The sequence below is a fragment of the Phocoena phocoena genome, chromosome 10 (assembly GCF_963924675.1).
Source record: "Phocoena phocoena chromosome 10, mPhoPho1.1, whole genome shotgun sequence".
Lineage (NCBI taxonomy): Eukaryota > Metazoa > Chordata > Mammalia > Artiodactyla > Phocoenidae > Phocoena > Phocoena phocoena.
This window is the reverse complement of record NC_089228.1, coordinates 67,434,360-67,461,559: the sequence shown is the minus strand read 5'-3', so window position 1 is coordinate 67,461,559 and position 27,200 is coordinate 67,434,360. Positions and strand designations below refer to the sequence as shown.

The 27,200-nt window shown below is 49.4% G+C and overlaps 1 protein-coding gene across 1 annotated transcript; it reads right to left on the bottom strand.

Moving 5' to 3' along the window:
* Positions 1 to 1,591: 1,591 nt before the first annotated feature.
* On the bottom strand, positions 1,592 to 27,060 carry RAB44 (RAB44, member RAS oncogene family). Its single transcript, XM_065886373.1, has 13 exons — positions 26,854 to 27,060; positions 19,255 to 19,366; positions 17,379 to 17,553; positions 16,018 to 16,164; positions 15,263 to 15,353; positions 14,760 to 14,855; positions 12,574 to 12,761; positions 10,524 to 11,962; positions 7,110 to 7,191; positions 5,970 to 6,084; positions 4,792 to 4,893; positions 3,177 to 3,253; positions 1,592 to 1,682 (listed from the first exon to the last, which is right to left on the bottom strand). The coding sequence occupies exons 1-13, from the start codon at positions 27,058 to 27,060 to the stop codon at positions 1,592 to 1,594; spliced, it is 2,922 nt and encodes a 973-aa protein (XP_065742445.1).
* Positions 27,061 to 27,200: the final 140 nt, after the last annotated feature.

Here is a 27,200-nt window from a genome sequence, read left to right as displayed (position 1 = left end):
CCAGGAAGGGAGAAGACATTGGAGCTAAGGAAGAATCAGTGAGCGGGACCAGTAAGAGAAATGGCTGGATCACAGGAATCATTCTGCATTTGCTAGTCTAGAGATTGAATGGGATCCATTAAGGGCATCTAATCTAACCCTCTGGTGGCTTCTGATGCCTGAATCTTCCCCACCTCACCTCTTTGCCAAGTGTTACCTGGCTTTGGCTTGTATGCCTTTAGTGACAGAGAGCTCAGTCTTTTAGAACTGAGCAGAGGGATAGGGGCCAAGAGTAGAGACTCTGATTAAATTGATTGGAGGTCTCTTTCCTCTATCTCATTCCCTCCTCTTTCTCCTTCATTCTCTCTCTCTTACCCTCTGCCTCCGGAACTGTATTTGCTTGTGTCTATGCAACTGAGGTTTCCTCTGATTCAGCTGAGGAAGTCACCAGTACCCGAATGATTACAAAGTACCAAACTCAGCACCCTGCCCACACTGGACCGCAGTACCTGGTGAGCATTATTTTGGTTAACGGTAAGATGACACAACCGACATTTATAGCAAACACAGATGACAGGAGATAGTCCATCACCAAGAGGCTGTCTGAGACTCTCAAAGCACTCTCCCTAAGGGCACTGAAATTCCCAGCCCCAGGCTGTAATGTGCAGCCACCTTTCAGGAGGCAAATGTTGTGCAATTCTGGGAATTCTCACAAACGCTCCAAAGAGGGACCCTTGAATAATCTGAATCCAGTTTCCCCTGTGGCTCCCCAGGCTCCACCAGCCACACCCCAGCTGCGCCTCAAGTGTATCCGGAGATTGACACCTCAAGGCAGAGGGCTGCACCAGGGGCACCATGGCATGGGGCCAGGAGTGGGATCCCCAAATGTGGCCCCTTAGAGGCACATCTTGGGGAAAGAGAGTGGGGTTGGGGCTCAGGGAGACAGGGGGGATGGAGCATATCAGGGGCCATCAGAACATCGCTCTTCCCCAGGAATCGGATTCTGCTCGAAAGAACCCCATGCTTGCACACAGATACAGTGACTGTGACAAGGTTCACCGGCTTTGCCAGGCATAGAACAGTGGGGCTGCTTTAATAAACAGTGTACTTTGTGATTAACAGGCCATATCAATTTGTAATCAGCACCAAAGCAAGTTCTTTGAAAAGTTTCTCTCCCACCCTTCCACATTTGCTCTTATTTCTGACTACACAAGCAATACCCAATCATTATTGAAGATCTGAAAATACAAATACATATAAGAAGGAAAACACCCTCACACATTTACCCTGTAATTTTACCACCCAGAGATGTTTTGCCAATATTGTGGTGTATTTTCCTTAAGTCACTTTTCTAGACTCTTCTTTCTTTAAAGAGTTTTAACCTCCCCCCCTCCCCCCACTACCAGTCTTATTACTCAGAAAAGTCCTTTGGAGTACAAAGGACAGCATTAGTGCAGCCACTCCCCTGGGATCCAAGTCCTGACCCGAGGAGGATTTTCCTGAACTTCCAAGCTGGCTGTCTCTGTCATTGCTGTGTCCAGGCAGGTGGGACAGGATCCGAGGAACAGGAAACCCAGGGAGGTGGCCCGCCTAACCTGGCCAGGCCAGGTGCTCAGGAGCAGCAGCCAGCTCTCTTGGGTGGCCTCTCGGGGGCCACCTCCACCAGTGAGCCCTTCAGGCGGTCTTCTTGCATCTTGAGTAACCTGCGTGAAGATTCCTGGGCGTCAATCCTCTCTCTCACCTCCCAGGGGCAGCAGGGAGGGGCCCAGGGGTGCAGCTGGGGGGCTGCCCCCCCCGAGCTTCCTCTCTCCCAGCTGCTGTGCCCCTGTCCTGCGTTCCACATGGCACCAGAAAAATGGGGCCACGGAGACTTCGGCTTCCTGTCTCTTTTCTGGCATTCTCTGTAGCCTACTGTGTGCCAGGCGCAAGGGACTCTGATTATGACAATGAAGCCATCATGTCCTTGCCTTGAGTAGTGAGAGAGACAGAGAGGGGAAGGGGCGATCAGGAGCCAGGAATGGGGAGGCACACAGAGGGACTTCACACCAGGTCCTGGAGGGATTTAGGGAACAAGGAGGCAGAGATGGAGCTGAGACTGAGGAGTGGACAAGGGTTCACTAGCAGAAAAGAGGGAGGGGTGTGTTCTAGGCAGAGGGCAAAAGCTCAGCGTCGAGAGAGAGCTTGGGGGTTGGGGAAGCAAAGCCCCTTCGTTCATTCATTTATTCACAATATATTTACTGTGTGCCTGGCTCTGTCCTAAATCACAGAGCCTAAGGACTAAATGGCCAGAAAGAAGCCTTGGAGGCAGCAGGGATTCAGGGCTCTGCCGGCCAGGAAGCCACATTCAGGAACATGGGCTTTTATCCTAAAGCAAAGGGAAGCCACTGAGCAGTTTCCTGTCGGAGGGATCTGGCGTGATCAGGTTTGAAGTTTAGCAAGCTCACTCTAGCTGCTTTGTCAGAGAAGGGGCCCAGAAATCATCTGGTCTAATACCCCTCCCCCCTCACTCACTTCATTCATTTATTGAACACCTAGTATGTGCCAGGCCCCAGGAGGAGGGACTGAACAAAACAGACATGACCCTGCCCTCCTGGAGCTACAGCCTGGGAGGGAAGGCAGGCAGCAAAAAGAAAACAGACAAATGCATGTGTAACTACAGTTTGTCAAGAGGGGCTTTTTTGTTTTTTTTTTCAAGAAGGGCTTTGAAGGACACAGAGAAGGTAATCATAGCGGTGGGAGGGGTGTGGTCAGGGAGGGTCCCTCTGAGCGGCTGAAGCTTATGCGGGGGTGGGGGGGGTGGGGGGCGGCGCGGGCAGGGAGATGGCACTGGAGCCAATACAGGCCACTGAGAGGCATTTTGATTTTACTCTAAATGCACTGCATTATTATTACTTTTTTTTTTTGCCGCACCGCTTGGCTTGTGGGATTTTAGTTCCCCAACCAGGGATCAAACCCTGCCCCTGGGCCACTGCACCAAGGCTCAGAGAGGGGACGGGAGATTTCCCAGAGGTGATGCAGCTAACAGGACTGGTAGAATTGGAGTGAGGAGACTCCATGCAGTGTTCTCTCTCCTTCCCCAGACTCCTGAGCCCTGTGCTTTCACAGGTGCTTCCTCGGAATGGGCCTTCCCCTCCCACATGAGTCAGCTGAAGGCTGTCCAGAAGATTCTGGGCGGGGAGCAGCAGGGCGGCACTCACCGGGCCAGGTTCACCACAGGCTCCAGGATGTTGTGACCCAGGGCAGCGCTGCACTCTCCAAAGGAGACCCCCAGTTCCTGCAGCCAGACAGATAGGGGCACAGGTGCCATGGGGGAGAACACTGAGCGTCTAGGTGGCAGTGCCCACCACCAAAGACCTGATCATCAGACAGAGTCCCACCCAGTACACCCCCAGGCAACCCCAACCGGTGAGGCAGCCCATCTCCGTCTCCTTGTGGCCCATGGCCCCCAGCCTTGCCCCTCTGCCCACTGTCTCTCCACCATGGCTGGACAAGGTATCAATGATGCCACCTAGAAAACTCCACAGCATTCAGAGTGACGGTGGGAAGCCTGTGTCCCAACTTGGAGAAGTGTCCTTGGGGACATTTTTAAGTCATTATTTCTATGTATTTTTAATTTTAAAAATATTTAATTGGGGGAAATATTTGAAAATATAGCATAAAAAGTAGAAATATAAAACACTCCTGTTAGTATTCGAGTGTATATTTCCATTGTGTTTTATATAACCCTTTTATTGGGGGGTGAGGGGGCGGGCTAAACATCGTTATACTTTAGGTTAAACATATGAAAGTGCTGTTTTGATAGACACCAAACAGTCAAATATCAGATGTGACTGATTCAACCTAACCTATACCCAGAGATGCAGCTGCTTTTCTGACTTCACGTTATATAGTAAGCATTTCCTCCACACCCTTAAATATTTTTTAGAACAGGATTCTTAATGGCAAATGCTAGCTTCTCACATGAAGCTCCACAAATTAACCACCAAAGGTTTGTTCTTATAAATAACACTGTAAAGAATATCCTCATACAAATGTCCAATTATACATAATACACGGGTATCCAGTACGTCATTCTCTTAAGAATTATTATTTCTGACTCTTTCCTTAGGATAAATTGCTAGAGGAGGAATTACTGTGTCAAGGAGATGAGCTGATACTTTTTTTTTTTTTTGAGCTACTACTTTTAAGAGGAAAAAGTTCCCACCAACCAGGAGTCACAATGATGACCTCATGATCAGGAGAAATGAGAGAAGAAACAGGAAGGAAATACGATATGGAAATGACAAGAGGGGTGGTGTCAGAGGTAGGGCAGGGAGCGAGAGTCTTTGTTCCACTTTTATTATTCTCCAGATTTTCTGGAATGTAGTTCAGTTCTATTCATAAATAAATAGAATCCACTGTCCCCTGGTGACAGGGCTTTTGATGCAATCTTCCCAGGGAAGAATTTGGGTCTTAAGATAGAATAAATTAGAAGGAATGTTATGTTAATTGGAGACCAGAGATAAAATTAAGATTTGATTGGGAATTTTAAGTGAAGCTTAAAAAGATTTTGACTCTGAAGATATTTTTAGGTAGGTAGGGACACTGTGGGGATTTGCTAATTCAACAGTGAGGTTCAACGTCATGCCCACTGTTACCTTCTGGTGTTTGGGTCTTAGGCCCCGGGTGTGTGGGAGGCTGTCGGTCTTTGATGGAGCAAGGGCAGGAATGGATCCTTCTCTGTGGTATCAGCCAGGGTGACCTATTCATTACCCTCGAGGGAGGGGTCTGCGCAACCCAGGCTGGGGGAGTGGCTGATGCCGAGGTACTCACCTGGGCCAGTTGCTGCCCAGCCTCGGTGGACACTTGCCGATCCTCCTCACAGTCTGTCTTGTTTCCCAAGAGAAGGACGACCACGCTGTCAGACACTACATCCTGTACACAGAACATCTTCCCTTAGCAACACATGTTGAGCGCCTGCTGTGTGCCAGGCCCTGGGTAGATTTGGCCATACTCTCCAGGAAGCTGACTGTGTGCCACTTCCCTCCACACATGCCCACCTTTCCATATCACACCCACTCCACACTCTTCCCACCTCTGACACTTTCCCTTCCATCTGCAGCGAACCTCTCTGCCTGCAAACATGTCACCCACTTTCCAAGGCCAACCTCAAAGTCACCTCCCCCAGGAAGCCTTCCTAGATTGCTCCTGTCCATGCTCCTCTTTCCTGCCTGTATTGAGCAGCCCAGCATTTGACTATGCAGGCTGCCTTGGCTCATCTCCTAATTGTGTCATGGATAATAATAATAATAATAGCTTCTGTTTACTGAAAGTTTACTGTATACCAGGTGCTGTGCTGAAAGCAGTTATATGAGTTAATCCTCACAACTGCTCTATGAGAAAAGTTGGGAAATTGAAGTTCAGAGAGTTTAAGTCACTTGTCCAAGGTCACAGAGTTGGGATGGGATAGTTGGGATACAAACCCAGGTCTTATCAGAACCCAGAACCCAGCTCCCCTCATGTATCACCTTATCCTGCTTCTCTTGCATCTCTTCAACTAGACTAGAAACTTCTAGAGAGAAGACAACATATCTTTCTTCATACCCCTCTTCTGTGCTAGCACATACTGCAGAATTTCAGCATGTATACATACAGCAAGTAAGTACGTGGGGGAAAGAACTAGAGATGTGTGAACAGAGGAATGATCACCTAGAGTGGCACTAGACTTGCATTATCCCCAGGTGTTAAGAAGACATCACAGAGCTTCTGTATATAGGAAAAAATGGTCATAGGATAAAGGAAAGAGTTTGTTTTGGAGACCGTACTATGTGGTTGTAGTTTCTTTGGACTACTATGTTCCCAGCCCATCCAGCCACATACCCTCAGTAGATTATGTCACCCATATGTCTGCTGTGTCATTTGTAATCCTGGGAGAAAAGAGGGAGTGGGAAGGATACAAGTTCCCTCTTGACTCCACACACTGGGGCCAACCCCAGCAGCCATCGGCTCACCTGGAGACAGTCCAGCCAGTAGCGCACATGGGCAAAGCTCTCCTGGGAGGTGACGTCGTACATGAGCACCACTCCATCAGCCTTACGGAGCAGCTGCCGCGTCATGCTGTGGTACCTGCCCAGAGAGTCCGCATCAGGCCATGCCAGGCGGCCTGACCCCAAGCCCTGACCTCTCTAGGCCTCAGCCACTCCATCTGCTTCTAATTGCTTCCCAAAGAGAACGTGCATGTATTTTCCTTCTTACAGTGTGCTTATTGTTAATAGGTAACAGTCCTCATGGCTCAAATTTCAGAAGGTACCAAAGGGCACCCCGTGAAAAGTCTCTCCCAGCCAACCCCACCCTCATCCTGCAGCCACCCCCAGAGGCAGCCAGAGTTCCCCATTTTTTTTTTTGATAGCAAGAAGTTTATTTTACCCATTTCTTAAATAGTTTCCCAGAGGTATTATATATATATATTGATACATAAATGTATATGTACACACACACACACATACCCCTATACGTACTGTTTAAACAAATACAGTGTAAAACACTGTACCTATTAATATTCAGTACTTTGTTTTATCCACATAATAAAATGTCTTGAAGATATTTCCCTATTGGTACATAAAGAGGGTCCTCCATCTTTTTTGTGTTCATAATATTCTATTGTGTGGAGAGACTCTAATATATTTAACTGGTCCATTACTGATGGTGTTTAGTTTGTTTCCAATGTTTCATAATATAAACAGTGTTGCTATGAACAGTCTTGGTCCCTTTGATATTATAGTCATGTACGAGTTTATCAATAGAATGAATTTCTAGAAGTAGAACTTCTGGGTCACAGAAGATGTGCCTTTTCAGTTTTGATCACTACGGCTTAACCAGAAAGTGGAAAGCCAGCGTTTTCAGAAGGACAGGCGATTGGAATGGCCATCACAGGTGCCCCGCCATGCTGAGGGGAACTCTGGGTCTGCTGTCCTGTCTCCTGCATGGGATCTGGACTCATCTCTCCATCCCTGACCTCCTGAATCATCAGGGGTAGAAGCTGCATTTGCACTTGGTTGCCTCTTAGCCCATATTGGACTCCTCAGGGTCGGGGTTGCCCTCCACTCCTCTGCAGCCCAGACTCAGCCGGTAATGTCGACAGTGCTCGTTACCTCTCCTGGCCAGCTGTGTCCCAGAGCTGCAGCACAAAGCGCTTGTTGTCCACCAGCAGGTTTGTGACCCGAAAATCCACTCCTAGGACACACAGAGGAGAGTCAAGCTTACTTGACTTCAAGTTACCATCCCAGACTTGCAGCTGAGGCCTGCCTGAATACATACCTGTCCCCAATACCAGCCAGGGTGGGATGGGAACCTCCAGCTGCTGGGCTTCCCTTTTGCTCTCCAAATCCCATCCATACTTGAGGGCCCACATCCTCTATGAAGCCTTCCCTGACCACGCAGCTCCCACTGCACTCCCGCCCTGAGGGTTGGCCAGCGTGAGGCACCTTGCATTGTTTTTACCTCTACAAAAAAAATCTGTCTTCTCAACTGCACGGCAGTGTTTATTCCTCAGCTACTCAGGAAAATCAGTTTTGTTAATTTATTTTTTATAATACTTCTTGTTTCATTCCTAATTATTGCATGCATCTTCCCCCTTTACCCAGACAGCAGCCTGGGAGGGTGGAAGGAATGTTGGCTTCAAGGATGACCAGTTGGGCCGTGAGTTGTCCACCTTCTGCTGCTATACTGGCTGTGTGACCTCAGGCAAGTCACTTCACTTCTCTGAGCCTTCCTTCCTCATCTGCAAGGTGGCAATTTAAAAAGACCCACATCACTGGGTGGTTGGGAGGATTAAATGACTTATGTCCAAGGTTCAGCCTAATTTCTAGGGGGTGCTTAGGAGGTGGTAATTTTTATTATCACTATGAATTCTCACCTCCCTGAGCCCCAGCTCCTCAAATTTCACAGACCCACCCTTCCCTGTGTCATGGTTCTAGACACCTCCTGTGCCTGGAAATATGGTAGTAATAGTGAAGTCCCAGGGAGGTTTGGAATCTTTGGGGAGCACCTTCCAGCCAACCTCCACTTCCCAGGGACACCAGGCCTTCCCAGGGACACCAGGCCAGGTGGGGCTGATAGAGAGGGACTGCTTTGTCCATGCTGAGCCCACTGCAGGGCCCAGACCAGCTCCAGAAAGGGGCATCTCCTCATATTATCCCTGAGCTGGTAAGACCTTCCTCAAGGTCTAGGTCTCTCATGCAGCCCCCAGAAGCACCTGCTGCTGTCCCTGGTGGTGACTGCAGCCACAGACCACCCCCCACACCCATGCTCTCCACAGGAAGCTGGGAGAAGTGGCAGATGGGAGTCCTGACCTCAGCAAAATGCTGAAGCAAAAGTCTGTCTGTAGCATCCACTTCTCTTTTTTTTGGCCGCACCACGTGGCATACGGGATGCGGGATCTTAGTTCCCGACTAGGGATCGAACCCGTGTCCCCAGCAATGGAAGTGCAGAGTCCCTTAACCGTCAGGGAAGTCCCTCCATTTCTCCTTACTGCCCCCTTTCCTCCAGGTCTAAGGAAGCCCAGGGTCTGCAGGAACTTCTGAGGTTATCCAATCCCACCTCCCGTGATGATATCCAGCTTCTGCTTAAATACCCACTGTGTGATCTATTGAGCAACCCTAACCCTAACTAAACCCTTGCATTTAGTAACTTTACTCCCACTTTCCACCTCCCTGCCCATCACCCTCCTCAATCCACCCATGTATCCCCTGCACCCTCCCTGAAACATGTTACAACTTAACCACATAACCTGTTAGAAATATGTTTTCAGCTTCCCAAGGAATCTGCTGTTTTACATGAACAACCCCAGGGAGAGGGCAAGGCTGAACCCATAAGAGGGTAAAACTTCTGGAGTGGGGGCGTGTGCTTTGAAGGCAGGTGGCCCCGGGTATGAACTTTGGAGCCCAGGTAGGGCAAGAAATTTAACTGGGCCTTCAATTCTTTGTCCTCCTCATCTGTAAAATGGGGGTAGATTCGGAGAAGCCTCAAAAAAATGCACCATCAGCTATAACTTGATGGGCTCTGGCTCTGGTCCTCCACCAGCCCTGTTCTCAAATGGAGGCAGGTGAGAAAGGGGGGTGGGAATGGAGCAGGGTGATGCTGAGTGGGGAAACGTTTATGGCTGAGGAAGCTGGAATCGTCCCCAGTGATAGTTAAACCAGATGGATGACAGCCACCAAGGGCACCAAACCACAGCTAGCAGTGGGACAGATTTGGATCACACACCTGGATCTCAGGTCCTCCCAGCTGGCTAGCAGTGCATGCAAAGTTGCCTTGTCTTTTTACAGTTATGCAATCTGTATTTTTCTCTGCTGAATTTTGTAGAAACTTCTTACCACATAATAATGGGAGAGGCTCAATCACAGGGAGGGCTGATGTAAGGAATAAGGCATGTATGCCTGGTGCATTGTAGGTGGTCAGTAACCAGTAGCTTAGGTGATTAAGGGTGGTGGCCTTGCAGACCCTGTGACCCTGTTCAACGTCAGACCAGGCCTCCTATGGGTCCCCTTTTCCTGACAAGTCTGCATTTTTAATTGGCTCCCCAGGTGAGGATTCTCAGGCAGAGAAAATTTCAAGAACTTTTCCTGGGGGGCCTCTCTTACATAAAGTTTGAGAACTTTATCCACTGGTCTAGCACTGATCCCCATCAGCACGCACCCTGATGGGACACAAAGACGTGGACCATTCCAACTTTGCTCCTAAGATGGCTGTCCCCACAAACTCTTTTCTGTGGCTCTATGCAATGTTCAAGTGGCCACATATCCCAATATTTTTAGAGAAAGGAGGCTTTGTGCTATGGGACATTTCATTTGCAAAAGCCACTGAATTAGACATTATCAAAAATTTACTTATAATAATAACCATAAAAATAACTAATATTGAGCACTTAATACATGCCAGATATTATTCTGAGAACTTGATATGGATTAACTGAACTAATTCTCACAGCCCCTCTATGAGGTCAGCACTACTGTTGCCCCCATTATGCTCAGAGGGGTTAAATAATTTGCTCAAGTTCATACCACTAGTAAGTGGCAGAGCTGGGTTTTGAGCTCGGGGACCTGTGTTCCTAACTTACCCCACGCTACAAATACATTCTGCGTAAAATGTTCAACTTGCCAAAGGCCACTTCCTGCCACAGTCTGGCTGACTGGCCTAGGGTCGGTCCTGAGCAAATGCAAGCAGCAGGGACCCTGCGGTGGCCTGCCCAGGGGCCACGTGGCTGGAGACCTGCTTGTTTTCACCATCAGCCAGTGCTGGCGGCTAAATTGCAGGGTGCCTTGTTGATGTGGCACATTATTAGCTAAACAGTTCAATGCAGAAAAAGCCAATTACCTGTAATTAGAGATGATTAGTAAAATAGCCAGATTATGCCCATATAAAATAATGTCTAATGCAGGGCCTGTGGTGAGGGCAGAACCTACAGCTTCCTCAGGGATGGCTTGCTCTGGGCCTGCTCCAGCTCTTCAGCCTGGTCCCCCAGGTCTCCCCTCCCTCCCCTGCCGCCCTCCCCAGGTGGCCCTTACCCACAGTAGCTGTCAGCCCAGTGGCGAAGGTGTTCTGGTGCAGCAGGTGCAGGAAGGATGTTTTGCCCACATTCGAGTCTCCCAGGAAGATGACGTGGAAGGCGTAATCAGGATTGGCCAAAGACTCACTGGCCGTGCAGTCCCCTGGGGATGGGGTCAGCCCAATGCCTCCAGAGTCCATTCCTGGATCTTCAGGCCTGTTCTCTGCCCTTGGCTCCCTGGATTGAGGGGACCCTGGTTCTTCTACTGCGTGAGCGGTTGTAGGTTGGAGCCTGGGCTGGGCTTCCAGCTCAGCCCTGGTGGGGAGGGTTTGTGTGGGCTCCTGGGGCCCTGCTGCATCCCCAGGCTGAGGCCCTGTGCGGGGAGAGCCCCTTGAAGGTGACGGTTTTTCAGGAGCTGGGGCTTGTGCCTCAGCCCGAGCCTGTGCTCTGTCAGGTGGGAGAGGAGCAGCTGGGGAATCGTGCTGGGGGAGTTCCGGGTGCCCAGTTTTCAGGCCATGAGCCTCAACGGACAGCTCTGACCTGAAATCCTGCCCTCCTTGGTCCCCTGCTTTCCTTTGGTCAGTCCTGGGCTCCTCTTCCGGACTCTGGTGGGGTAGGGCAGGCAGCCCTTCAGGCCCAAGGACCTGGCTGTGAGCTTCCTGTGCATCTGGGCTCAGCTTGCCCTGCTCCAATCCCTCTGTGGGAGCCTGACCCACAGACTCCAGGCCCTGGGAGGGCTCATCCAGCCCTGCCGTGAGGGCTCCAGCTCCTGAGGACCCCAGCCCTGGCTCAGAGCCAGCGGCATGTGGGTCCTGATGGAGGGCCTCTCTCTGCCTAGGTGGCTTGGCTGGGACAGGCCCAGGCCCGGAGCCCTCGTCATCTGGGTATGAGGCCTGGAACTGTTCACTGGGCCCAGCTGGGGCCTGGGGAGGGGGAGAGGTCACATGAGGAGGGGCCCCATCCTCCAAAGGAATGAGCACTTTGAGCGCAGCTGCCACCAGGCCCCCTGACTCCCCAGCTGGAGCCCCTGGAAGCCCCCAGCGGAAGTGGACCCCAGGGCTAGACCCTGACTCCTCCTTGGGTTCCAGGCTGGGGGGCTCTCCAGTCTGCTCTGGGCTGATGTCCTGCCCCTCTGGGTTCACTCCTTTCTCTTCCTCGGTCCCGGAAGGCACCCCAGGGGGGCTTCCTGGAGACCCATCTGGATCTGAAGGTGGCTCCTGACCAAAGAGAAAAGCACGCGGCTCTGGGATGGAGATCTGCCTGACCGCTTGGGGTGTCTGGGGGCCTGAGGAGGCTCTCGGAGCTGGGGGTGGGCTCCTGGAGAGCTGCAGGGCACTGTGGCGGGTGCTGCTGAAGCTGCTGAGGAGCTGGTCCCAGTCATCGCTGTCCCCAGTCAGTTCAGGCAGGGGAGCCTCCTCAGAGGAGACTGAGGCCTTCTCCTCACCTGCTCTGGGGACACTAGAAAGGGTGCGGGAAGCTGAGGTCAGGGCAGGGGCGGGTAGAGGTCACACCTACACTGTCGGCATCCATCACCACTGGGTGCGCACCTCACCGCTAGTCCTTCCTCCCAGTCTTCCCGTTGGCAGTGCTTCTGTCCTGGCACACACTCCCTAGCCTTCCCCACCTCCAATCCTGCTCATCCTTCCAGGCCTATATGGAGCCTCACCTCCTCCAGGAAGCCTTCCCTACTATTCTGGCCCATCCACTCCTCTGACCTGTAACGAGTAGAGTGGGTGCTGTACCTGCCAAGGATCCAGCACTGCACTAGCCTGTGTGTGTGTGCGTCTCTCTCTGTGTGTGTGTGTGTGTGTGTGTGTGTGTGTGTGTGTGAGAATCCCAGTTGTGTGATTCATATGTCATGTGTGTCTGGGCACATGACGTTCCCCCGTCTGTCTCCACGTCTGAGAAATGGGCATGATAATCCCAGCCTGGCAGGGCTGTTGTGAGGTTTAAGGAGGGAGTCTGTGTGCTCTGGGCACTGAGCAGAGCCTCGGAGAACTCAGAGCCACCCTCCCCTCTTCCAGGAAGCCCCTGGTCTCCAGCGCAGCCCAGGGGTGGCAGCTACTTGCCTCGGTTCCTCCTCCATCTGCCAGGACACACGGCCCTTGGTGGCGTTCAGGTGTTCCCTGGTCACCTGCAGCTGCCCCCGCACCTCTTCCAGCCTCCCGGCCAGGTCACGCTGGGCCTCCCGAAGCTGCTGGTTCTCCGAGCTGGCCTCCTGGTGTGTGCTGCTGAGGCGGTAGAGCTGGGCCTCCAGCTGCAGGAGGTGGAGGGTGAGGAGGAGGGAAGCCCAGGTGCCCTTCAGGGGAGCAAACAGCCTTCCAAGGCCCCTGTGGGGCACAGACTCCAGGCTCCTGGACACCCAGCTTAAAACATAGGATTGGGGCGGGGGGCGGCTGTTACCCCCTCACTGGCCTAATTAGCTCCATTACCTCCCACCTGGGAGAGACATTGGAATTTGGGGGATGGGGAAGAGAGAGGGAACTGTGTAAGAAACACACACTGCCAGTGCCACAAGGGCCTGAAGCATACATGGGATCACACCCGCCTCTGCTCAGTATTCTGCAGTGGCTGCTCATCTCTGAGTGCATCTGGTCTGCAAGGAGCTCCTGATCCGACAGCAGGTCGCAAGACTGGGAGGTGGAGAGCTTCTTGACCATGCCGTATGGAAGGTAAAGGCCTCACAATAGCCTCCAAGGCCCTGCACAGTCTCCCCACCCCCAACCCCACCTCTGTTACATCTCTGACCTTCTCTCCCACTACCGCCTCCTCCCCCACCTGCTCCCTCAGTCTGTTCCAGCCCACAGGTCTCTTTGCTGGTCCTTGAACATTCACAGCACATCCTACCCACCTCAGGGCCTTTGCACTTGCTATTCCCTCTGCCTGGACTGCTCTTCCCCCAGATACCACATGGTCCACTCCTCACCTCCTTCAGGTCTTTCCTCCAAAGTCATCGTCTTAGTGAGGCCTTCCTTGACTCCCCTATCAAAACCCTTCTGTCCCCCTGCCCTGCTTTACTTTATTCTCCTTAGCACTTTCACTATCTAATATGTTATAGATTTTACTTGCTTATTTAGTTTATCATCTCTCTCTCTGACTAGACAATAACTCTGCGGACAGGAATCATTTGTGTCTATTATGTTCCTCAGAACCTAGAACAGTGCCTGGCACATAGTGGTTGCACCATAAATAGTTGTTGGGTGAAGGAATGAATAGCCTTGGGGGGAGAGGCTTCACATCCACAGGGGACAGGACAAAATGGTCCCATGTGGAAAGTCTAACCTCTTCCCTTGGCAGAAGGGGCCCGCCTCAGTTTCCAAGGAGCAGCTACTGCAGAGGCACCTGGGAAATCAACCCATGTCAGGAGGTTGAGACCAGGTAGCAGGACCAGCCAAGGCAACAGTGGGGAAGACTGGGAACCTGGTCCAGTGCTGAAAGAATGCAGGTTGTCCTGGTTACAACAGATGGTGATTTTACTAAGGTCAGTGGTCTGAAAGTTGAGGAGGGAAGAGACAATGGGGCAGGGTCTCAGACCCAAAGGCTTAGCACAATGTCAACTGGAAGTGACTATAGGTTATGAGACCTGAGGTGTTGGGGTAGCAGGTATTCTGACCAGGAAGCTAGGTCAGGTTCAGCGACAGTAACAACTGTGATATGTAAAGCACCTACTACCAGCCAGGCACCATCTTAGGCCCTCAAATATAGTATCTCTAATCATCACAGCAGCCTTCTAAGGCAAAAGTTCTGATCTCCATTTCTCTGATAAGGAAACCAGGGGTCAGAGAGGTTAAAAACCTGCCCAAGGTCACTCAGCTGACAATGGAGATGAAAGTTGAACACCACCTTCACCAAGCTTCTCCAATGCTGAGACTTTGTATTTGCCCAGTGCTTTCCTGTTTCAAAATGCTTTCCCATTTATTACCTCATTTGACACAACTAGCTGGGGAGATGCAGTAGATGTGGCTATTCCTATTTTACAGATGGAGAAACTAAGGCCAGGACAAGCAAAATTATTTCCTCGGATATGCATGGTTTTTAATTGGAACAGCAGGAATTTGAACTTGGACCTTCTGACTCATGTCCCAGTACTTCCACTGCAGTACCCAGCCTCATCTCAGAAAAAGGCCAGAGACATCGCTTTCCTAGGGGCCAGCTCTGATGCAGGAGCCCAACGAGCCCAGGGAACCCTCAGGAGATGGGTGTCAGGGTCTGTGAATCATCAGAAATTGGGCTCCCGGGGAAACCCGTCACTCACCTCCTTCTGGCCCTCAGTCAGGCGCTGCACCGCGCGTTCCTTGGCCTCCAGGACCTCCTGCATCTGGGAGCTGAGGGCCAGGCCCCGGGCGTCACTCTGGGGAGCAGAAAGGTCTCAGCCCCTGTATTGCTGAATCTAAGACCCAGCTGGGCTGGGCTGGCTCTCCCCACACTTCACCTCCACCCAGGCCTAGGGTGCAGGGTCCAGGATGTCTCAACAAGGAGGGGTCTAGGACAGCTGCCCTGGCTCAGGCAATAGGAGACAGAAACCCGGAGAGCAGAAGGAGTGGCTCCAGGAGACACGCGAGACCTGGCAGAGGTGAGCAGGGGGCCCAGGCCCAATGCTCCCCACCCCACCTCTCTGAGGAATACGAGCTCAGGGCTGTGAGAAGATCTACTCCCAGCAGCCTCCCGCTGCCCCACACTGGCCAGTGGCCGGCCCGCTGCTTGGCCAGCAGGGGAGTTCAGGGCGGGGGGAGAGGTTGGCTGTCGCGGAGAGCCTACCTCAGCCTGCAGCTGCAGCTTCTCCTGCCGTATTTGCTGCTCCATCTCCTCATAGAGCTGCTGGACCTCGCGATGGTGGTCAGAGTCCCGCCTGGAAGGGGTGGGGGTGGGACCAGGCAGCCCATCAGCACCCTGGGACCCTGCTGCTGGCAGAGGTGGTCTGGGCCTGGGTTTGCAGTCTATGCCACTGTCCACCTCACTCTGCCACCGGTCACTGACCCCCGTCGCCGTGAGAACAGTCATCCCAGTAACAGCTCCTGACATATATGCCCTTGATATTGATCATCTGATCCCATCATGCCGACTCCCATAACCATCATCAAGATGTTGGTTCCTGTGGCCCTGTCTCATAGTCCCCAAAGCCCCATCACTCTGTCCCCACTTCCCGCTGTTGCTGTCCTCCTACCCCCCTAACTCAGACCCCCTGGCAAGGCTGTGCCCATACCAACCCCAGGATCACCACATGCATTGTAATCTATGTGAGTGGTGACCTGGGGTTAGGTGCCACAGTGGCCCTGCACCAAGACACACTGACCATTCCCTCTTTGGCTGAAGGCCTAACTCTGTCCTCCCCAATAGGTCCCCTTTGTCACCCCTTCTTCCAGTTCAGCTCTGCCCGTCTGGCTCCCAAGCCCTGCAGTGGACGCCTGGCCTCCATTCTTTGGAACTGAGAGAATTCAATTAAGATTCAACTAAAATGTAAAGAGCACCCACTGTGTGCCAACACCGGGCAAGGCACCCCGGCCCCAACTCACTTCCTCAGGGTCAGTTCCAGAACCTCCTTGTCAGTCCGTGCTTCCTGCAGGCGACTGTTCATCTTGGCCAGAAAGCCCTCCAGGTTGCCTGCCAGCTGGGGCTCCTCCTGCTGCAGCTTCCTCCATAGCTGCCAGATTTCCGCCTGCCTGGGAGGGGAGGATAGCCAGAGATTAGACACGAGGCGGGACCAGGAGGCAGGGGGAGCCCCACTCCTCGGTTTTAATGGCAACACTCCAAGAGACTTGGGCACCTGGGCCACGAAAATCTATTTACACCCTACAAGGTGAAGCTCAAATGCCACCTCCCCCAGGAACCTTTCCCAGTTGTGCCCTTTCCCTTCGTGAATCCCCACAACACTTTGTCTCTCTATGGTTTGGTGATTAATTGTGGGGTGGGGGAACTTGGGAGTCCGATGGCCCAGGGCTTCCATCTGTCTTCTCTTCTCCCACTCTAGCTGTGTGACCTTTAGCAAGTCCCATGCTCTCTCTGAACTTACTTGTAAAACGGCCACTGGAGAATGAGACACACCCAGTGAAAGCACCGGCTTGGGGTCTGGTACCCAGTTGGCACTCAGTAAATGCTGCTTTCACATGGATTTAACTAAGTCATGAAGACAGATGCCTGAGGGCTGAGCCCAGGCCAAAGCTGCCAAGTGGGTAAATCACTCCCCACCCCAATCCCACCCTGCCTGCCCCACAACAGCTGCCCCACCCTCTGAGAGCTTGTCCTCACAGAGCCCTGCGGGGTGGGAGAACCTGGGCAGACAGGCGAGGGTGATTCCCTTGCTGGTTCTAACAGACCCAGTGGGACCTGGGGGGTGTGAGAGGGGCATTTCTAGGCAGGAGCCCCTTCTCTAAGCATGAGTGAACGCCAAAAGCCCAGAGCCTGAGGCAGTCTCCAAGCTCTCCTGTCTCCAGTCCTGCCCAACTCAGAGCATCACCATGCCTGAAAAGCATCCCCCATCATACCCCTGGAGGGTATGGCACCCTCGGGGAGCTTTGTATTTTTAAGAATTGAGTCCCCTTAGGGAGCTGACCCTTCAACTCGCTAATCCTTCCGAGGAGTGACCATGTAGGTCAGGACAGGGAGGGAGAGGTTGAGTGGGATGGACTCCTAGTGGGTAGGCTTTCTCCACACGTGGCTTTAATCCCACAGCAGCTCTTATGCTCACTCTGTGGCCGGGGAAACAGAGGTCGGAGGTTAGGCTACTTGCCCACAGTCGCACAGCTAACAAGTGGCTAAACCAGGATTTCTGCCCAGCTCTACCTGGTGGCTCCCACTCGACCTTGTGTCCAGGAGAGTCCTCACCCCCACTGACCAGCAGTAGCTCTCCCTGCACCCACAACCATGCTGGCCTTACTCGGGAAGTGAGTGGCTGGCTTCCAGTTGCTCCATGAAGGCAAAGAACGCCTCCTTCTCCTCAGCGTCGGCCTCCTCCTGCACTGGGAAGCTGGTGGCCACAGATCCTCGCTTGAAGGACTGTGGCCTCCTTCCGTGGAGCTTGTGAGTGCTCGGGCTAGAGCCAAAGATGCTCTCTGTGAGACAGAGGGGTGCAGAAGGGAGCAGAGTGGGGCTCGGCTCAGTCCCTTGACCTCCCACCTTGCCTTGCTCCAGTCATTGGGGAAATCATTATATCTGTGTCAGTCACATTTTACAGGGCCAGGGTCATACATTCCTCACATCAACCTTTGGAGTCTACTCAAGGTAGACACTGTGTCCCTTTTACAGATGAACATCTGAGGTCCAGAGAGGCCAAAAGACTTGCTGGAAGTCACACAGCAGCTCCACGGTGGCCAATATAGTCTTTTCACTCAGTCAAGGGATATTTATTGAGCATCTACTATGTGCTAGGGACAAAACTGGCCAAAATCCCTGCCCTGGTGGAGCTGACAGTCTATGAATGCTGAAAAGGACACTTTTTTTTTTTTTTTTAAGTAGATTTGCCAAGTGAGCTAAAGGAATGAACAGGGTAATTTCTACTGAGAGACTAGATAGAGTCTACTTTAGAGGGGGTGGTCAGGAGTGTCCTGAGGAAGTGACACTGGAACTGAGATGTGACTCACAAGAAGGTACAAGCAATGTGGATTTCTAGGGAAACATATTCTAGGCTGAGAGAACAGCACATGCAAAGGCCCTGAGGTAAGAGCCAGATTGGCATGCTGGAGGAGGCGAGTGGTATTGAGTGAGCCCAAGAGATTGGAAGGGTCTGGATGGTGCTGGCCTGTAGGCCCTGGGAAGGGGGTTGAATTTTGTTCCATAGACCTTGGGAAGTCCCCAGTATAGTGGGCACAATGGACACAGATGTGAAGATGGCCTCTTGGGGCTACATGGACAAAACGTTCCCTCTGCCCCACTCCCGATTCCAGACCCTCATTTCCCTTCCCTACTCCTGGTTTCTCAATCACCAGAACTGGAGCAACCACCTCCTGGGGTGGCCCCAACTTATAAATGCAGATTCCTGGCCTCCCTTCCTGTTGTCCCCCAAACTCTTGGACACTCAGCAGACCTGAGAATTCCAGATGGCTTTGCAGACTTTAAAAGCTGAACAGTGCTTTTCAGGGTCTCTGCAAGGACACCACTCCTTCCATTCCCTGGGCCAGAAGGTCTTCCCCCATCAAGCTCAGCAGGAACACTGTGCATCTCCGGCTTTGGTGTCGTTAGGTCTTTCTGGGCATGTCTTGAGAAGCCGGTGTTGGAGTAACCTTGGCCAGTGAGGGCTAAGGAAGGGCCAGGGAAGCCCCCACCCACTAAACATCACCCTCTGCTGCTCTCTGGGGCCTTGATTTCCTTCAACCAAAGCTAGAATGTGACCTTCTTCAGGCATAAACAAGGCCTGTGGTCTCAAGAACAGGTGGCGCTTAACTTCTTGCTCAAGGGAAAGATTTACTGGGGAGATGACAAGGGAGGTATTAGAAAGCAAGCCTGGAGGCCTCTCTGGAGGAGGGGGATGCTCAGGGGAGCTGCCAGCTAATGAACTGCTCTCTCTGGTGGAAAGGATGTCAAGTCTCCTGGGCTAGAGTCTTCAGGCTCAGCTCTGCGTCGAACCAACTGCCTTCCCACTCAGGCTAAGTGTTCTCATCTCCACAGAAATCTGTATCATCATCCATGCCCAGAACTGCCCTTGGGCATGTTATGAAGGTCCTGTGATTGGTAGGGAGTCCTGGGGTCTTTCCTGTCTGCCCAGCCTCACCTCATGCTGGGCACACTCCCCAGAGGCCCTCCCAGGACAGACATACTGAGCCCAGAGCTGAATTCTTCAAGGGAGAGGCGTCCCTTCCGCTCCACATCCACCCAGTCAAAGATCATCCCTGGCTCCTCCTTGCTGCCCAGGAAGCTGAACTTGGCCACCTGCAAGGAAGAGGTAAGTTGGGCACTGTTCCCACTGGGGAGGGCTCTGGGCCACCCTCAGAAAAGAAGAGTGTGTTTGTCTGTAGCCATCTCCACCTCCCCTCTCCCCAGTTTTGGAGTCCCACCGCCAACCTGACCTCAAGGCAGACCCTTGAGGCTTTTGGACACTATCCAAGGCCGCCCTCTCAGCAGTGCCTTGAACTTCATCCACACCTTTTCCCTTCCTCCATCCAACATCAAAACCTACCTGTTCTGAGTCTCATCCCTTTAGGACTCTAATAAAGGACAGTAGCCAAATTTCCCCAGAATGTGTTTATCAGTCTTCAAAAATTATCTAAAACTGGGCTTCCCTGGTGGCGCAGTGGTTGAGAGTCCGCCTGCCGATGCAGGGGACACGGGTTCGTGCCCTTGTCTGGGAAGATCCCACATGCCGCGGAGCGGCTGGGCCCGTGAGCCATGACCGCTGAGCCTGCGCGTCCGGAGCCTGTGCTCCGCAACGGGAGAGGGCACAACAGTGAGAGGCCCACGTACCACACACAAAAAAAAATTATCTAAAACTATTCAGTGATGCAGTATAACAGACTATGTTCTGCATTAAAATATTAATATCTAGTTTAAAATTTTAATTAGAACTTGGAGGACTTCCCTGGTGGTACAGTGGTTAGGAATCCGCCTGCCAGTGCAGGGGACACAGGTTTGAGCCCTGGTCCAGGAGGATCCCACATGCCGCGGAACAACTAAACCCATGAGCCACAACTACTGAGCCCACGTACCACAACTACTGAAGCCCATGCACCTAGAGCCCGTGCTCCACAACAAGAGAAGCCACCGCAATGAGAAGCCCACGCACCGCAATGAAGAGTAGCCCCCGCTCGCTGCAACTAGAGAAAGCCCACACACAGCAAGACCCAATGCAGCCAAGAATAAAATAAATAAATAAATAAATTTATTTTAAAAAAACAACTCGGAATTGCTTGTTCATGTTAAATACAGAATGAATCCTAGATTATTTTTTTTATTACATATGGGTTAGGATTAGGCTCAGATGCATTCAGCAAAAACAAACTAACAAATGATAACAGAAAAACTCAAATAGCTGAGGCTTAAATAATAAAAGCTGAGATAAGTAATCTGAAGTATTCGGGCCAGGGTTGCTGTGGCAGCTCCACTATGTCTGCAGGGCCTCAGACTTCAAGCTCGAGGCTTAACTGTCCCTCAGTGCCACCCTCTACATGAAGGTGCAAGAAGCCTCCGGAACTCAAAAATCTCTATTCCAGACAACAGGGTGGAAGAAGCAAGAAATAAAGGTGTCCTCCTTTCCTCATATGAAAATAATTCCATCCCACCTTTCCCAGATGCGTATATTTTACATAGCTGCAATCATATTATGATGTATATAATGCTGAACCTTTTTCTTATCCATAATTTCTTCATATCCGTAACTCTCATTGAAATTGCTCCTTCATACTCTTGAATGGGTGTTCCAAAAGTAGTTAACTTTTCCCCTATTGGACATTTTTTGGCTCTGTTTTCACTTCTATAAATAAAATGCAATGAATACTGAACAGAAAATTATCTAAAACTTGAAAATAAGTACAAAAAGTGGACAGCACATCTTTTCAGTATTCTACAGGGGGACCAAGGCCACCCAAGCATCTTCTAGATTCTGTGAATGTACTTAATTCAACACATGGTACTGATTAGGGGTCCCAGACTAAATGAAGTCACACGTTAACGTGTAGATTTTGTCCAGGAGAGATGTAAATAACTTTTGTCTGACAGAACAGATAACCCCAAAGATTTATGGCCTGTTGTACATTAACCAACTTTAAAAAAATCTATCTCAGCAATCCGATTCTAACATTTCTTTGTTAAATTGTCCAGCTTTTAAAATGCTCTTTCAACCATTCATAATATTTCTCATTAATAAATGAGTTAAATAAAACCTCTGGTATAGACTCATTTTATTTTTGTCCAAGGGTCATGATTTTACCTTTTTGGAAATTCTACTTTGACAGTTTTGGAGGTTCATGGAGATGCCCCAGTGGACTCAGCTGTCAGAACCCAGTAAACTGCATTGCTGGAAAAAGAGCCCCAGATGGACTCTGGGAACCCAGGAGCTTTTTTCATTGGCTCTTGAAGGGAATCTCAAGTGTGACAGAACTCTAAGTTTGCTGACTCTGTTTCTCTAGTTTTTACGTTTTTGTTTTTACTGATTTTCTGCTTCTGGTTTTGGTGGTAGCCATGATGGGGAATTCCGTTTTATGGACTGACCATTTGGAGATCTCCACGGGATACATGAAGGAGACCTAGTGTCTGTTGGTTGAGAGACAACAGAAAATCTGGTTTGCTAATCCTTTGTTGTTGGTGGTGGTGTGTTTGTTTTTCTAGGTGTGACCTCAAATCGGTTAAGAATTTTGAGCCCACTGGGGAGGAGAACAGCTCTTTGAAATCTGAACTGGAGAGCTTTTGTTTCTGTGTTTACTTTTGACCTGTGGCTAGGGTTGGAGAAAAGAAGCCCTGTCTGTGTGTCTACATGTCTGTAATTCAGAACGGCCCTTAACTCTCATTGTGAGTGTGAATATTTTTCTGTATCTGGGTATTAATGACTTAGAGTACTACATCTCTCACAGGGGTTTTGTGTGGATTGGTTAGTAGAGACAAATAAATGTTTATATAAATCTAATGGCCCCCAAAGTCACAGGAAAAAAAAAAAAAAAGAAACTGAACTTCTAATGCTTTCAATGTGCTGGACTTAAAAAAAGATTCCTCTTACAAGAAATTGCTAACTCAGAAAACTTTTAAGGAGCCAGGTTCAGATAATTAAGGTGAATCTTTGACAAATTAAATTAAATTGAATTGGTTTAGGACTTCCCTGGTGGTGCAGTGGTTAAGAATCCACCTGCCAATGCAGGAGACATGGGTTCGAGCCCTGGTCCGGAAGATCCCACATGCCACGGAGCAACTAAGCCCATGCGCCACAACTACTGAGCCTGTGCTCTAGAGCCCACGAGCCAAAACAACTGAGCCCGTGTGCCACAACTACAGAAGCCCGGGTGCCTAGAGCCCGTGCTCCACAAGAGAAGCCACCGCAATGAGAAGTCCGCGCACCGCAACGAAGAGTAGACTCTGCTCGCCACAACTAGAGAAAGTCTGTGCACAGCAATGAAGACCCAACGCAGCCAAAAATAAATAAATAAAATAAATTTATTTAAAAGATTAATTAATTACTTAAATTGGTTTAATAATTTTGGTTTACAAAAGACAAATATAATAGCTATCTGTGTTTTCTCCATCTTATAGTAAATATAATACAAGTATATATTCTATTTTTCATAAGATCTGGATTTGTTTTTCGTGAAGAAACTAGTTAATCTGAATTTCCTACACTTCTCATTTTGTTTCACTTATCAAATAAGCCGACATTATCTTTACATGATGTTTAAGATTATAAAAATGTGAATCTGGTAGCGCAGTGGTTAAGAATATGCCTGCCAATGCAGGATTTGATCCCTAGTCCAGGAAGATCCCACATGCCGTGGAGCAACTAAGCCCGTGCATTACAACTACTGAGCCTGTGCTCTAGAACCCGCGAGCCACAACTACTGAGCCTGCCAGCTGCAACTACTGAAGCTTGCGTGCCTAAAGCCCATGCTCCGCAGCAAGAGAAGCCACAGCAATAAGAAGCCCATGCACCGCAACGAAGAGTAGCCCCTGCGCACCGCAACTAGAGAAAGCCTGTGTGCAGCAGCGAAGACCCAACACAGCCAAATAAATAAATTTGTTAAAAAAAAATCAATCAATCTTGTGAAAGTTTTACTGCCACATGTTATATTAATGCAAAACTAGAATTTGGCTCCATCTCTATTAAAATGATAAACTGGTCTTAGAGCTCTAGGCAAGGGTTAAAAAGGGGTTACTATTAATCTTCTGTGTAAGTTGCCCGGAAAACTGATTCCATGTCTCAGCAGAATAATTTTCTCTGCTTTATTTTGGCTTTATCGTGTTCTAATTTTCTTTAAAACAAAAAGCAGAGCCACTTCCCCTATAAAAGAGCTAAATATCCTTGCAATAGTGTTGCCTTCTATGTTTATTTCAAAATGTTTTATTTTATTGTCACTTTGATTAAATAGGAAACCAAGTACTATTGCCCAGGATCCCATGATTCTGCGGGCCTCTCACTGTTGTGGCCTCTCCTGACACGCAGGCTCAGCGGCCATGGCTCACGGGCCCAACCGCTTCGTGGCATGTGGGATCTTCCCGGACCGGGGCATGAACCCGTGTCCCCTGCATCGGCAGGTGGGCTCTCAACCACTGCGCCACCAGGGAAGCCCAGGATCCCATGATTCTATCTTAATCTAGTGCCCTATCTTCTGTGATGGCTCTTTTGGTTTTGCCTTCCCAACATCAGATCCTAAGTTTAGAAAAAAATAAAATTAAAATGTCAGGTTATCTTTCTCTTTATTTATTAAGTACCTCAACACTATTATAAGAGCATCCTGGGAAGAACTGTCAGATCAGAAAAGATATTCAGCCTTTCCTAGGCTAAGTTTACATAGGTAAAACACTCTTAATATAAATATTTCAGAAACTGCATGCTTTAGGGGAAGGCCCTAGAGATTTCTCAATGTCTTTACTATGCAAAATATGTTCTTATCTTCAGGGGAAACACTAATCAAACTCTTATGAAATAGTTATATGCCATATCCCAATACAGCATTTTACTCTCTTCCATTCTGATATTATTAGTTACTGTAATAACTACAGGCCTTCAGTCTCATTACTAAACACATTTCTGCTTTCCTACCCTTACCTGAAGGCCTGGTTACAAGCTGCAGGGTAGTTTGTGTCTTCCACAAAGCACACACTCAAAGTCTTGTGGAAAAGGACTGTACCAGGTTCTACGAACTATTGATGCTTTACTTGGGTACAGGATTCCAAGCTGGCATTAGCCGACCTTCAGACTGAGCCAGTGGATCACAATTTCTAGGACTCTTTTCAGTCCAGAAGCAGCCAGCTCACTCAAGATCCAGTAGATGAAGAATTAATTACATGGAACTGAATGAATCGTTAAAGGAAATCGAGTTGTGGTTATTTGCTGGGAATATAGTTGATATTATTTTTCTATTGTTTTATTTTTATGGATGTATGAGGAAATCTTCTCTCTGTCTTCTTGAGCTGTCTCTAACCTTCAGTTTAGGAAATTATGCTTTCATAAACTGAAATTTAACATTTTAAATGGTATCTGAATCTCACTGACCCCCTCCTGATTCAGAAACCAATACTTCAATACTTTTCCTGAATCTCTTTCCTTTCTCTGGCAATACAGTTATTTACACAGTTTCAATAAGAATCTGTCCTCCTTTTTACTGGGATATAGTTGAATAGATCAGTTGTGTAACTGGATGTTGTATTAAAAGATGATTCTCATTTAATCGATTGTGACAAGTCCACTGTAAGGTGCACTTGTCGAAGCAATGCCTGCAAAGCTCTCTCAGGAAGCTGGCCTGGAAACAAGTGATAAGGAAGGTTACTTCTGGGCAGGAGAGGGACCTTAGAAAAATTGGGAACCTCAAGAAGGGAGGAAGTCCCTCACATTTATAGGTGCTGCAGGTGAAAGATGCTAGAGAAAGTCTTATGCTTGGTTTCTATATTAGTAGGGAGGCCAACTTGTTCCAGTTTGCCCAAGACTTTCCCAGTTTCAACACTGAAAGTCCCACATCCCAGGTACCCCTCCAGCCCAGGCAAACTGGGACAGATGGTCACTCTAGGTAGAAGAGCGAATAACAGAGGTTTTAAAAGTCCAACTTAAGATTCCATATGAAAACTTCTGGACAGAAGCTAAAATGGCTCAATACTTCAAAACTCTAGATTTGCAGAGCCCAGTCAAGGAGGTCCACATGCTTTATTTGCTCCCTCACTGCATCTAAGGAAATGATCGAGTCAAACCAACTGAGATCAGACTGTTTTATGTCAAAAATAAAAAACTTTGGAGATTATTTATGATCACAGGAAATTATCTAAAACTTGGAAATAAGGCAAAAAGGTAGACAGCACATCCTTTCAATACCATATGGGGGTAAAGACTACCCAAGTGTTGTCTAGACGAGAGGAATGCACTTAGTTCATCTCATTGTTTACCTTTCATTAGAAGTCCCAGACTTATCGAAGTTACTTGTTAACTTGTAGATTTTGTCCAGGAGAGGTGAAAATAATTTTTGCCTAGTAGTACAGATAACCCCAAAGATTTATGGCCTGTTGGATATTAGTCATTTTTAAAACTGAACTCAGCAAACTTATCCTAACAATCTTCTGTCAAATTGCCTATAAATATTCCAGCTTCTCAAATGGTCCTTGAACCTGTCCTAACATCTTACTGGTTCCCTCACTGATTGATAATAATAATGAATTAGATAGATCTTTGATAAGTATTGATTTTATATTTACTCAAAAGTCTTTTTTTTTTAACTATTTTGAAAATTATATTTTAACATCAGCCATTTGTATTTTTTTGTGGGCCTGAGGGTGGAATATAGGAAGGGTCAGTTTTGATGGGGGAAGAACAAAGTCTGGAGCATAGAGCAGTATCAGGAGGAGACAACAGGTCCAGTGAGACTCCAGCAGCCCACATAGGACCCTTTGTAGAAAATGAAGAGAAACCAAAAAAAAAAAAAAATCCAGCCAATCTTGGTCTAGCTCACAGCCTAAGATTACTTCTTGGCATGTACAACCTTGGCTGGTCTTCTGTTTCATTGAAGTTTGCAGTCATTGACATTGTTTGATTTCCAGGGCCCTGACTGCTCCCCAAGATAAACTTCCCTGCTCAGTGGGCCTAAAACCATACCATTTGCAATTTAAGAAAAAAAAAAAAAATGTCATGAAGAACCTAGGGGTAAGACAGGAATAAAGACACAGACCTACTAGAGAATGGACTTGAGGATATGGGGAGGGGGAAGGGTAAGCTGTGACAAAGCGAGAGAGAGGCATGGACATATATACACTACCAAACGTAAGGTAGATAGCTAGTGGGAAGCAGCCGCATAGCACAGGGAGATCAGCTGGTGCTTTGTGACCGCCTGGAGGGGTGGGATAGAGAGGGTGGGAGGGAGGGAGACGCAAGAGGGAAGAGATATGGGAACATATGTATATGTATAACTGATTCACTTTGTTATAAAGCAGAAACTAACACACCATTGTAAAGCAATTATACTCCAATAAAGATGTAAAAAAAAAAATTATACCATTCGCAAGTTACTTCTTTGGCCTAAAACCTTTCCTTTGTTAATATGCAAGTATTTCTGGAAGAGGGTAACACAAAAGGCCGTATCAATCATTTACACATTAGTATGAACAAGTTCCTAGCCTTTCCTAAGAGCAAATTTGAGATGAGAGAAAGCGAAAACAGCAGGCAAGCTCTGCTTTCCTGGGATGGGGAGTCTCAGAAGGCTGTGGAAAAGGGATTCAGGGGGATGGGGCCTTGGACTCACCGCCAGATCCTCTCGAGTGACAAAGCCCCTCTCCTTGGCACCGCAGTCCTGGAAGAAGCCCTGCAGTTCTGCAGCTGACTGGGAGGACCAGGACTCTGGCTCGGGGGCCACAGAGACATCCTGGCCATCAGCTGGCTCTCGCATCTGCCGCCGGCGGCTGGAGCCTAGCTTCCGGCTCTTTCGGGGCACTCTCTGTCCACTCTCCATGGTGCTTTGGCCTGGGGACAGCGAGGTGAGGGGACACTGGGCTGCTGAACACAGTCACTCCCTGCTCAGAACTCTCCCATGACTCCCCATCACCCCTGGAGAAAATCCACGGTGGCTGATGAAGCCCTGCCTGATCTGAC